We start from the raw sequence: 13,427 nt of genomic DNA, 5'->3' as shown, positions 1-13,427 counted from the left end.
TTAAAATCAATTATATATAAATGGGATCAAAAATTTCCCAGAAGTAAATATTTTCGAAAATAATTTCTTTCTCTATCTACGCATATAAGAAAATAATTAATTAAATTAATTCTAATTTAGGTACAATATATAATATAAAAAAATATGAAAATTAATGAAAATGGAATTTTCCATATTTGATCATTGTATTAATTTTGATGTATGCGCGAAGAATCTACAAATGGATTTTGTATGAGAGGTTTACAATGTTACTATATATATATAAAAAATTATCATTGATAATTTTTTTTTTTTTTTTTTTTGATTGAGATCCTTTAGACTTAGGGAACACATGAATACTCTCCAAATTAGACTTGCCGTAATTTTTGTGGTGTCAAATTAAAAATTAGCGAAATTAGTAGAATTTTAAAAAAGTAGATTTTACAATGAGCCCAATTTTAGTATCGAAAAGTTTCTATTTCAAAAAAAATTTTGATTATGTAGAATTTTTATTTAACAACTTTGATCTAATGAAAATTCGGATAAGTGAAATTTCGGTCAAATAAAATATCGGTGAAATAAAAATTTAGCTAAGTTGAATTTCTGTTAAATGACAATTCTATTAAATAAAAATTAAATCAAATAGAAATTTTATTTAATATTAAAAGTGAATATTCAGATAAACAGAAATTGGACAAAAGAACAATTCTGATAAATAAAAATTATTTTTTATGAAAATTTTTTTAGATATAAATTTTGTAAAATGGAAATTGTATTATTTGAAAATTCGATATATTAGAAAATCTGTTTTATCAAAGTTCAGTTAAATAAAAATTAAAAAAAAAATCAGAATTTTTTTATATAGGGGAATATACTCAGGGTTGGACACTTCGCTTTTCCTAGAATAAGAACACTAGCGCCATCTATGAACGGACGTGGCGAAGCTTCTCGTAGTGAAACCTAACTTTTTGTGCCATTACATTTTTGAAGGATCAAAAGTAGCGTCTGCTGTGACGTCGGTGCATTTGTAGAAACGAAAAAAGTTTTGTGAGCGATGTGATTAAATATAAAAATGAATAAAGGAAAACAAGAAATCGGCAAGGTAAGTTTATTGTATGTATTGTGGGGTTCATGACTGAAGAAAAAATGAAGTGAAAAATCGAATCGCGAAACATGTCTGGTTATGGTTAGCACAAATCGAAAATGTTACTTCTACTTAGGGTTGGACACTTTGTTAATTATGAATTTGACACAATTTACATTATAAATGTTATTTTATTTTTTTTAAACCATAATTCGCTTCGATTTTCACAAAGTGTCCAACCCTGACTAGATTTTTCTTTTTTTTTCAAATGATCAGAACTTTTTTAATTTAAGATCAATTAATTTACGATCTTCAGCAAAAGTTTTCCTATTTTGTACATCTTTCTAACAATATAACTCAATTGACTAAATTAATTTTTTTTAAAAAAGATTATAAACAAAGTTTAAAACGGTGTTCAACCCTGAGTATATTCCCCCGGAAATTTTTCGATATTTAAAATTGGGCTCATTGTAAAATCTACTTTTTTAAAATTCTACTAAACTATAAATTCGATAATTTTTTAATTCGACACCACAAAAATTCCGGCAAGTCTAATTTGGGGAATATTCATGCTTTCCAGACTTAGAATGAAAAAGAAATTTCTCAGCAATTTTGATCGTGAATAAGAAACGTATCACGATAGAGAGAACCTGGATTTCTGTGTATCATGGTGACATATGAACCACCCGCTTCTGAGTTAGCAGTGGGATTTCGCGTTGGTGTCAGAAGTGGAGTACCTTGAAGACTTATTGCAAGAGGAAGTGTACCTGGGGCACATACGTTTAATGTCCCTCGACTCGCTTCTGTCACCGAACGATATCTGGCCAATCTTCCTGACCTGTAATTTCACAAAATTGACAAAAATTTTAATTAAATTTGCATTAATTATATAATTTCATTTGAAAACGAAAAGAAAATTTTACGGATTCTTTTTTTTTATTGGCCTAGAAATCGATTATGGTGCTAAATAAGTTTGTCATATTTCAGTATAATACCCTGGCGTATTGGATATTCCGAAATTTAATCCAACTGGATAAACTTTCGGTTAACTTTGCCTTAACTTTCGGTTTCTTTGAAAAAATATTTTATTAAATTGACAAAATATGAAGAAAAGAAAATTGTTTTAAAAGATAAATTCGTTGTCATGTGTGCCAAGAGTATATTAATATTTTGTCAAAAAATTTATTTTTAAAAAATTGTATATTTAGGAAAATGATTACAAAATCGTTTTTCCGGTATATTGAATTTTCTTCAAATATACAATTTTTTAAAAATAAATTTTTTAACAAAATATTAATATACTCTGGTACATTACAACGAATCCTTGTATTATTTTTAAGTTATTTACAAAATTTTAGCTCAATCAAGTATTTTGCGAGAAAATCTACGAGGAATATTTTACATGTGAAATTACAACAATCACATAACCTTAGTTTATTAATTTTAGGGCAAAAAATATTTTATACATATTTTTTTATTTCAATTTTTTTTTAAAAAAAGGTCTACATTTACGAAATTAGAATTTTGAAAATTCATAAAATAAAAAAAAATACGTATCTCTTTTTTTCACTACAGAACAAGAAAAAAATTTATTTGGCCGAATTTAAAGAGACGACGGAAATCTCACGTGATTTTGCCCATATATACAATATTTTTCGCCCTTGAATTCAGAAATTAAATTAAAATTTTTATAATAGAAAAATTTTATGTTGAATTGCCTATATATTTTTGACATACTTTTGTGTCAAACTAAAAATAAGTAAATTATAAGTTTATAAGCGGTAAAACACATAACCTCAAAAATGTAACTGTCATTAATATTATTGGTTATGTTTTGTAATTTTTAAGCCAAAATACACAAAGACATTCAACTGGTAATGCAAACTAATGATATTTTGGTCTTTATAACATCCAAAATATTCAATAAAAACTTATTTTAGTTATACAAAAACAAAAACTAAACTTTTAGTTCAAGTAAAAGTGTCGTAAACATAATCTATAATTCATTTACTTCTATAGAAGTAAAAAGTAAAGTAAAGACCTTATAAGGTCCATTTATTTAGAGTGCGTCACATTTATATGTTTTTTAAGATAATTTTATAACTTTTTGTCTTAAAATAACTTCGAAAATTTTATTAAAAATTATATTGAGTTGTTTACTTAACATAAAAAATTTTACCTTTTTAATAAATTTAGATTTTAGTAAAATTTCAATGTTAATTTTCAAATTTATTGAACAATTTCTACAAAAAAATTTTTTAAAATAATTTTTATTGTATTCTACAGAAAATGTTTCGTATAAATAAAAGTAATAAGATATTTAGGCTATTTTATAAAAAAAATAAATATTGATGGATATAATAGCCCCAACTTTTTGTCGCCCAACTTATAGAAACTCTTCTTTTTCTACATTATTAAGAGAAAATAGTTTATAAATAAAGAAAAAAATCTTTATAATTTATTGTAATGCAAATATTTTGGAACATATTAAAAATTTTAAATTAATATTTTGTAATATACATATATTTATTTAGCACCATAATCACTATCGATTTCTAAAAAAAAAACAAAAAAAATCCGTGACATGAACTTTCGTTTTCGAATGAAATACTCTATATATATATTTTTTTTAATACTATATATACGATGCCATTTTCTCACGATTTTATATAATTTTTTTATATCTTTTTTAACTCCTTGAAACACAAAATTTTTTATTGAAAAAATTTTCATATACATTGAGAATTTTAAGAAGTTATTAAAAAGAATTGTAAATTTTACTTATTTAAAAAAAAAACTTTATAGTTCTGAAATTTGTAGTTATCACATTTTTTTTCTTTTTATTTATTTTTTTAAAAAAGTTTTTTTTACATCCAGAAGAATCATCTTATTCAATTACCAAATATAATAACACAGAAAATTATAAGGTATTAAAATAAGTTGCAACGCTTATTATTTTAATCCAATTTTGCTTATTTTAATCCATTTTGGTATTAAAATAAGCAAAATTTTATTAAAATAATAATCGTTGCAGCTTATTGTAATGCCTTTTAATTTTCTGTGAATTTATTTGAATTAAATAAAAATTTATTTATCTCAAAAAGCTATAAATATAACTGTATATTTATTTAAACCAAATAATATTTATTTCAAACAAATAAATATTTATTAAGCTCTGAGACAAAAATTTATTTTTCTCTTGAATGTAACTGCGAGAAAAAGTCTGAAACATCAATAAATTTCGCTATATACTTGAAAAGTGAATTTTATCTGATTCTACAACTTTTCCTACTTCAAATGCGTACACAAAATAACTTTTTACATTATTTTCATTTTTATGTCATTTTAAAAATTTTTATGCAATTATATATTTTTTTGACATTGTTAACTTTTTTTTTTTAAATGAAAGTTTTTCTTAAAACACGAAATAAAATTTCCACTTAAAAAAGTGAATTTTATTTAACAATGTTTTTCTATTCTTGAAATATTATGTGAATTTCGATAAAGTTTCAAGAATTTTTTTTTAATCAATATTCCGAGAATGTAGATATACTTTTGCAATTAAAAATGACAATTAAAAAAGAAAATTAGCAAATTGAAAATAATTTTTCAAACATTAATTACATTGCATGAATAATTTCTATAATTATAAAGAAGAAAAACTAATTTAAAAAAGTGTTCAAAGAGTTAAGAATCAAGCTTGTCTACAAATAAAAGACAATAAAATAATAATTAATATGGTATTAGTCTTTTTACGAATATATCCCGTGCAGAAATTATGGTCTGAGCCTCTCAAGGCCCTTCCCAGTACGCCTGGATTCTAGCAAGGGCCTGACATGGCAAACTGGCAAGGCCCTAGTAATGGCTTGAGACGGTTTTGCAAGGATTTGCCCTACTTAGGGATGAACTTGCCAGGGCCATGAGAGTTTTCCTGGGAATTACCCTATATTTTGTGACAAAAATAACAATCAGTGAAAAATGTACTACAAGCTTATAATCAGTTGTAATGAGTAATTGATTGAATCAGTAAGCAACAAAAACTTGTAACAAAACAAAAACACAGAAGAATGCACAATTCTAGCCTGACACATAATAATCCCAAAGTCGACCCAACTTCAAATATGTATCACTAAACAAAAAAATTAAATATGGAATTAATTATACAACTAACACATTATTTATTACTGGATTACCTATTATTGTTTAACGCAATCGCTTACATAAATTTTGAAAAATATTTAACGCTCGCTGGGATCGAACCCCCTAATCTAACACGCTAACCATTACGCCAACTTAACGTGAGAAAATAAATACAAAATTCATTTGATAAGTTGCGACTGAGGAAAATGAAGACAATAAAGAAACAATAATTATTATATATAAATTATAATTTATTTAACGTAAGTCAATATTTTCATTTTGTTATTTTATTAAAACTTAGGAACATAATTTTTCTTATTATCTAAAATATAGATAATATAGTAAAAAAAAGACAAATAAATTTTAGTTTTTGTAAAGAAAAAGTCACTTATTTCTTTTGAGTTGTTGATAAAATTCTTAGATTAAAATTGTTAAATTTTTTTTAAAAATTAACTTAATTAATTTTTGTTAATGATGTTTAGAGGCCTTTTACAGTTAAGATATTTATTTATTGGTTGACATAACGTTGTTACTACATGTTTCGGCTATTTAGCCCTCATCAGGTAAGTCAATGCACTTTTGAAATAAGTATAAGTATAACAAACATAAGACAAATACGTAAGTAAAACAAAATCACGTGTTCGATCACATTATTTTAATCTATTAATTTGATTAATTTATTTAATTTAAAAAATTTGAAAAATTCAAATTTAAGAATCCATGGTAAATAATGAATGTTTCATGGTGTTCCATGGTAATATATCTGTTATAGCAGATTTCGGAAAAAAACGAAACATGTAGTAACAACGTTATGTCAACCAATAAATAAACATCTTAAGGCCGGGTCCAAGTGAGGCAGCGTCATCTACATTGAAACTAAAATTTTTGAAAATTTTTAACAGCCTTTTCTTGAAAACAAGAAGGTAAAATGCTTTTTCCTTTATGGATAATTGATTATTGGCAAGATATACACCAGCTAAAACGTTTTTTGAGTTAAAATAATAAAAAAAATTTCATGTCAATAAATTAAATATGAGCACTTTTTTCACAAAAACTGTAACAGTACTTTCTCAGAAATTACAATCAAAAATGCAATTTCCATTTGGAAAATTAATAAACGCTAAAAAATACACGACCTAAGATTTACCAATCACGAAAATAAGAAAAAAAAAGTATTTTAACATAACATATTTTACTCATTATGACAGCCGTTTGGCAGGTTATATATGTCACCAGACGTTTCGCAGTTTTGCCGAAAGGAGGTGATTGGCACTGTTGCTAACCACCTGAAATACATAATCTACCAAAGTGCTGTCACAATCAGTAAAGCAGTATCAATATGTTAAATATTTAATTAAATTTTTTTTTGTTATTTTCGTGATTGGTAAATCTTAGGTCGTGTATTTTTTAGCGTTTATTAATTTTCCAAATGGAAATTGCATTTTTGATTGTAATTTCTGAGAAAGTACTGTTACAGTTTTTGTGAAAAAAGTGCTCATATTTAATTTATTGACATGAAATTTTTTTTATTATTTTAACTGAAAAAAAGTTTTAGCTGAGTGTATTTCTTGCCAATAATCAATTATCCATAAAGGAAAAAGCATTTTACCATCTTGTTTTCAAGAAAAGGCTGTTAAAAATTTTCCAAAATTTTAGTATCAATGTAGATGGCGCTGCCTCACTTGGACCTGACCTTAACTGTAAAAGGCCTCTAAACATCATTAACAAATTTAAAATAAAAACAGTTTGAAAGAAATTTAACTTAATTAATTTTTCTTAATAATTTTAATAAATAAATTATTTTAATTAATTAAATTAATTAATTGTTATTTAAATAATTAAAAATTCATAAATATTATTATTAAATAATTATTACTTGATAAAATATTTTGCATGGAAATTTAATTTTATTATAGTTTTATTTGGTGTTAAAAATGACTTTTTATTTTGAGGTTATGTCATAAAACCATGGCAAGACCGAGTTGCTCTAAGGAATGCCATACTTGTGGACAAACTGGCAAGGGCCTTTCCACTGCCTTGATATGTAGTTTTCTAGGTTATTTTGCAAACATGGCATAACCAAGTAACTGTAGTTTAATCTGCCAAACTTGTGGAAAAACTGGCAAGGGCCATGAGAGAGCCTTACTTAAAGTAGAACTAAGTAGGGAAATTTCTGCACGGGTATATTATACAGAAAATGTCACAAGGAATAGTGCAGCTGATATGTTACTTTTTCTCATGATTACTATTTTTTTTTTTTTTTTTTTTTTTTTATATTCATTTAAAAGAAAAACTCTTAATAGTTCTCTTATTAATAAAAGGACAATAAAAATGCAAATGAAAAACAAAAAGCATTTTAATTACATTTCAAAAATTATAATAAGTAATTTAATTAACGACTATAAATAGAGATTAATTATTAACACATTTTCAATGATAAATTACAATGGATTTTAATTTTTTTAAATGGATTTTTAATGGATCAATATAGTACTTAAATGGAAGAGGTAATATTTAATGTTTAATTTACATCAACAACCAGCATAATGCGTTACGTTGATTAATGATATGAGGCAAAATTCCTGAAATGTCCGAACAAAAAATTAAAAGTTCTCGAATTTAATCCATACTTTTCTAAAATGTTGTTATTGTTGGTGAAAGTCTAAAAATCAATTATTATTGAATTTAATAAAATAGTTTTTGAATTACAACGTTTTTAATTTTTGACTTTTTAAAAAAAAATTTTTTTTCAATGTACAATATTTATAAGTAGAATGCATAAAAGTTAACATATATATAATGATTTTTGAAGCTTTTTTGACGAGCTACACGCTGTTAATAAAATTTTTTTTTTTTAAATAACATTTGACCTTGAAATTCAAGGTCAAAATGTTAATTTACGTTTATCTCAAAATCGGATTTTTTAAAATTATTTTTAACTATCTCAATGGAAAGCTTGACTAATTTCCTACAAAACATGTAATTTTCAGAGTGGGATCTTTTAAAGTTTTTGAGATATTAATTAATTAATTAATTAATGTTTATAACAAATGAAATATTTTACAAACCAATAAAGTTACCGTAATTCTGAAGTTAGTAATTGAAAGTTAACGTAATTCCGCATCCAACGAGCCCTATATGAAGTATTTTAGATAAGTAGATTGTTAATAAACAATTAGTTAACATTGCAATTGTTTATTAACAATATACTAATCCAAAATACTTCATATAGGGCTCGTTGGATGCGGAATTAGCTTAACTTTCAATTGGTTAGTTTAGATTTACGATAACTTTATTTGTTTGTAAGATATTTTATTTTTTACTAACAACAAGCATCCAAAAGCCCTATATGAAGTATTTTTGTTCAATTTTAGTTAAATAACAATAAAAAATAAAATATCTTACAAACAAATAAAGTTATCGTAAATCTAAACTAACCAATTGAAAGTTAAGCTAATTCCGCATCCAACGAGCCCTATATGAAGTATTTTGGATTAGTATATTGTTAATAAACAATTGCAATGTTAACTAATTGTTTATTAACAATCTACTTATCTAAAATACTTCATGTAGGGCTCGTTGGATGCGGAATTACGTTAACTTTCAATTACTAACTTCAGAATTACGGTAACTTTATTGGTTTGTAAAATATTTCATTTGTTATAAACATTAATTAATTAATTAATTAATATCTCAAAAACTTTAAAAGATCCCACTCTGAAAATTACATGTTTTGTAGGAAATTAGTCAAGCTTTCCATTGAGATAGTTAAAAATAATTTTAAAAAATCCGATTTTGAGATAAACGTAAATTAACATTTTGACCTTGAATTTCAAGGTCAAATGTTATTTAAAAAAAAAAAATTTTATTAACAGCGTGTAGCTCGTCAAAAAAGCTTCAAAAATCATTATATATATGTTAACTTTTATGCATTCTACTTATAAATATTGTACATTGAAAAAAAATTTTTTTTTAAAAAGTCAAAAATTAAAAACGTTGTAATTCAAAAACTATTTTATTAAATTCAATAATAATTGATTTTTAGACTTTCACCAACAATAACAACATTTTAGAAAAGTATGGATTAAATTCGAGAACTTTTAATTTTTTGTTCGGACATTTCAGGAATTTTGCCTCATATATGGAGCCAACTGGAGGTTACAAAATATACACATTTTATCGGAGAGGAAAATTAAAATGTTTTATATTTATAAAATGAAATAAAACTTTTTTTTATTATATTAAAAAAAAAAAAAAAAAAAAAAAGAAATTAAAAATACAAAAAAATATACATATTTTAATTAAAATAATTTTATTTTAATGAAAAAAAAATTATTTTATTTGCAAATGATTTTATAATAAATAAAAAAAATTACATTAAGCGAATTTTTGGTTTTGGGTTTAAAAGTACAAAATTTTCAGTTACAAGACAATTTTTCAGCACAAACACAGGGTTCAGTTATATGCAAATTATTTGTCTGCACAATATTTTTTCATAATTACCTGAAATTTTGTTTATTAGAAAACCCTGTAATTTGAGAAAAGGAAGTTGGGATTCCTTTTAGTAAAACCCAGAACTTTTCCGTGACATTTTTCTGAAACTAAAAATCATTCAAAAAAAAAAATAAAAAAAAATGATAATAATAATGAAATTATAAAAGTTTTTCTCATTACAGAAAAATGTCGAATTTCTGATCCGTTACAAAATGAAAAAAATAGATAAAAATAACAAAATCTTTTTAAAAAATGGTTAGAAATGACAAATTTACAAAGTGCCTAGATTAAGTTTTATAAGTTTTTAAGTAAATTTTACGAATTATCATTATTATTTTTATGGCTTGTTGATCTAACGACAATTGGTAAAATTTACTGAAAATATTATATTATACCTATAATTTGCAAACTTAATATTTTTTATTCTCCTTGGCTAAAATTTCTTTTTTTATCCGAATAAAACTTTTTAGATCTTTTGAATTAGTGAAAATTTCTACTAATTTGATTTGAATTAGTAAATGAATTCTCACTAATTCAAATTTACAAATTATTTTTTTATAATAATTAATAATAATATAATTTATAATAATTATAAAAACATTATTATTAATAGGGGAGAGTAGTCAGGGTTGGACAATGGTCAGGGTTGAGCCATCGCGTTTATTTTGTGTTATCACACTAGAGCCATCTGTCTTTGTATGTAAGTATTTGTTATCAATGTCAGGAAACTTTTCACATACGTTGCAGTGAAGTGTGCGAGCAATAAAGACGTATTATGCGAGTCACTGCTATACGATCAACAAAAAACTTTTTTATTGTTTCAAAAGAAGAGAATTAAGTGCCGAAAAAATATGTCGAAGACAAAGTAACTTAAGTAAAATAGTTCATTATAATATTATATGAAAATGTGGAACGTAATATGGTGTTTAGATCACGCGTTTATTTTTGTGTGTGATGTGACGCTAAACGACGTGTGAGTCAGGGTTGAGCCACCAAAAAAATTTTGCAATTATGAAGGGTTCTTGCAATGGAAATTCATTTGTCGACTTAAAGAGGTGTCAAAACATCATTTCCATTGGAAATAAAGGAAATACAAATTTTCATAATTTTTTTTTTCACTTTTCAGACCAGCTTCGCGATACAAGCGAAAATCTGAAAATTTTACAATAAGGGCTTTTTATTTGAATTTCGTGGTTCCTTTACACATTTCCAAGTGTATTTGAGCGCCATTCTATCATTTTAAGGTCATTATTAATCATTTACCTGTATATTTTATTGATTTTCTACAGTGGCTCAACCCTGACTACCTGGTTTAACCCTGACTACTTTTTTTTTTTTTTTTTTTTTTTTAATTGACTATAACTCCAAAACTTTTGGTCAAATATTTTTACAATGTTCAGCAAAAACATTGCATTTTAGTAGATCTTTCGAACCATATGCGAGAAATCTCAAAATTCGGCCCACAGGGGAAGTTATAGAGAAAAGTTAAAACTATGTCCAACCCTGACTACTTACACTCCCTTACTTATTTTTTACTTGATCATTTATTTATCACAGATAAATTCCTTTTTTTATTTTTTAAAAATATTTTTTTTGAATAAATGTGTTAAATATTTTTTTAAATTATAAATTAGAAAAATAGTGTGAAATAAAATGATTTACATAATTACCTGGAACATTGGCATTTTAAAAGTCGTATAAAGGCAGCTCTGAAAGTCTTATTAAAGACTGTGTAGATTACTGGATTAATTGTAGATGATACATATCCTAACCAAAGGCATGTGACGACTACATGACTTGGCACTGAACATTCTGGACATGCTGCAAAAATGATATTTAGCACAAAAAATGGTGCCCAACATAATACAAATGTGAAGAACACCAGTCCCAATACTTTACTGGCCTTTTGCTCAGTGGCAACAGCATTCGCAGCCAGTGATCTTCTTTTCGTTCTTCCAGGTAAGAACCTTCAACAAAAATGAAAAAAAAAAAATTATTATTTAATCATTTTAAAAAAAATTTAATTATCACAATTACATATTTACAGAAAAAAAAATGTTTTGAACTTTGTAAAATTAAGGATTCTCCAGGGGGTGGTGCGGAGTAAGGGGATAGTTTCTATTCTACCCGTGTGAAGGCTCACAAGTTTGCAACCTTATAAAAAATAAATTTTTATTTGATAAGAAAGGTTCTTGTCCTTATTGATACGAAAATTGTTTAGAAAAAGGTGTATAAATTAATAATAAGCTTTCCTCGTTACTAAAATATTATAAATTCTATTTAATTAAATTTTTTAAAAAGTGCTTGAAATCAGGGCAACGTCGCATTCTCGTCGCGTAGTTTATGTAAGGTTGGTAACACAGATTGGACCTACACCTGATCTGACAGCTAACCTCAAATTTTTTGTTATATGTTATTATTTAATTGTTGAACTTCCATAAAACACTTAAAATTGAAATGAAAATAAGATTATTTACTTATAAGAAATTTGTAATATAAGTCGTTCACCTCAAAATTTGAAAATAAAATGGAAAATATAAATAGTTTATTTATTATATTTTATTTCAATTTGCATGATAATTAGTAAACAAATATCCAATTAAATAAAACTGTGATTGTAGTAGTTTTGAACTATATTTTATTTTGACAAAAATATTTAATTATAATTTGAGGTTATGTTCGTGTATTTTTATCACTCTTTTTGTTTTCCAATAATTAATCAGAATTAAATTTATATAATATATTAAATTGCAGTTTAATCCATTATTTTCTAAAAATAATATAAAAAAATATCTATCAATTTGTCGACTTGCATTTGAAATTCGCGGCGAGTTGCTGCGCAAACGTGCCAAACACGTGTTGCGACGTTGCCACATTTTCATGTCTGCTACACTTACTATTATTATTATGACAAAAAATGAAACTTTATTATTTATTTACTCAAAAACTATGTGGTAAACTTTCTTTATATTGTGCAGTTAATAAATTTATCATATTTTCTTCCTGTATACCAACTTTCAGATTTTTGTGTCATTTCCATCAGATTACACTTTTTTCCTATGGTTTATACATAAAAGCCCATGTTAAATTGGTCATATATATATATTTTTTTTTCTAAAAAACTACGTGGTAAAAAATTCTGAAAAAAATCATAACTTCCTAAATCAATCTAATGAACAAACTGTCAAAATTTGGTAAGTCTGTGTCATTTCCTTACTCTCTTAATTTGAATCAGTGAAATAGCTAGAAGTCGGTTACTGAATCATTTAGTGAAATTTTCACTGGAAATCAGTGATATATGACTGATTTTCAGTGAAAATTTCACTAAATGATTCAGTAACCGACTTCTAGCTATTTCACCAGTGAAATTTCACTGATTCAAATTAAGAGAGTATATTGCCAGGGAGAATCCTTAAGTTTAATAATCCTATACATTATATTAAAGTTGTAAACGACTGATTGGGCGTTTTCGGCAGATGCTCCGGAGTGCTCTGGAGCATTTTTTGATTGACTGGATCCAATAGAATTAATAGGTGATTGGACCAAAAAATTCTCCGGAGTATTCCTGGAGCATCTGCCGAAAACGTCTATTGTAACACAAAAATTTATCTTTTTTTTAATAGGGCTGAAGTCCGCAACGTTTTCAGAAACGAAAAATTAAAATAGAATTATTTTTTCAAGACAATTTATTTCTAATTTTGATTTGCACAAACTTTCAAGAAATTAATAC

General features: G+C 25.3%; 1 protein-coding gene across 2 annotated transcripts in view; it reads right to left on the bottom strand.

Moving 5' to 3' along the window:
* Nucleotides 1-1,074: 1,074 nt before the first annotated feature.
* LOC127283578 (5-hydroxytryptamine receptor 2C-like) overlaps nt 1,075-13,427 on the bottom strand; it is a 227,380-nt gene continuing 215,027 nt past the window's right edge. The window contains exons 6-8 of one of the 2 annotated variants that reach the window (XR_007843371.1): nt 11,368-11,664; nt 9,707-9,804; nt 1,772-1,901 (exon numbers count right to left, since the gene is read on the bottom strand). Coding sequence is in view for 1 of the 2 variants with exons in the window: in XM_051308547.1 (XP_051164504.1) it covers nt 1,667-1,901; nt 11,368-11,664 (532 nt within the window). In the remaining variant the exon portion in view is untranslated. Of the gene's footprint in view, nt 1,902-9,706; nt 9,805-11,367; nt 11,665-13,427 lie in introns of both variants that reach the window. The other variant, XM_051308547.1, reaches the window with a different exon arrangement.

The sequence above is a fragment of the Leptopilina boulardi genome, unplaced genomic scaffold (genome assembly GCF_019393585.1).
Source record: "Leptopilina boulardi isolate dan_hultmark-lab unplaced genomic scaffold, ZJU_Lbou_2.1 LbouV2_310, whole genome shotgun sequence".
NCBI classification, from domain to species: domain Eukaryota; kingdom Metazoa; phylum Arthropoda; class Insecta; order Hymenoptera; family Figitidae; genus Leptopilina; species Leptopilina boulardi.
Note: the sequence above shows the minus strand (reverse complement) of the source record. Positions and strands in the feature narration are given on the sequence as shown.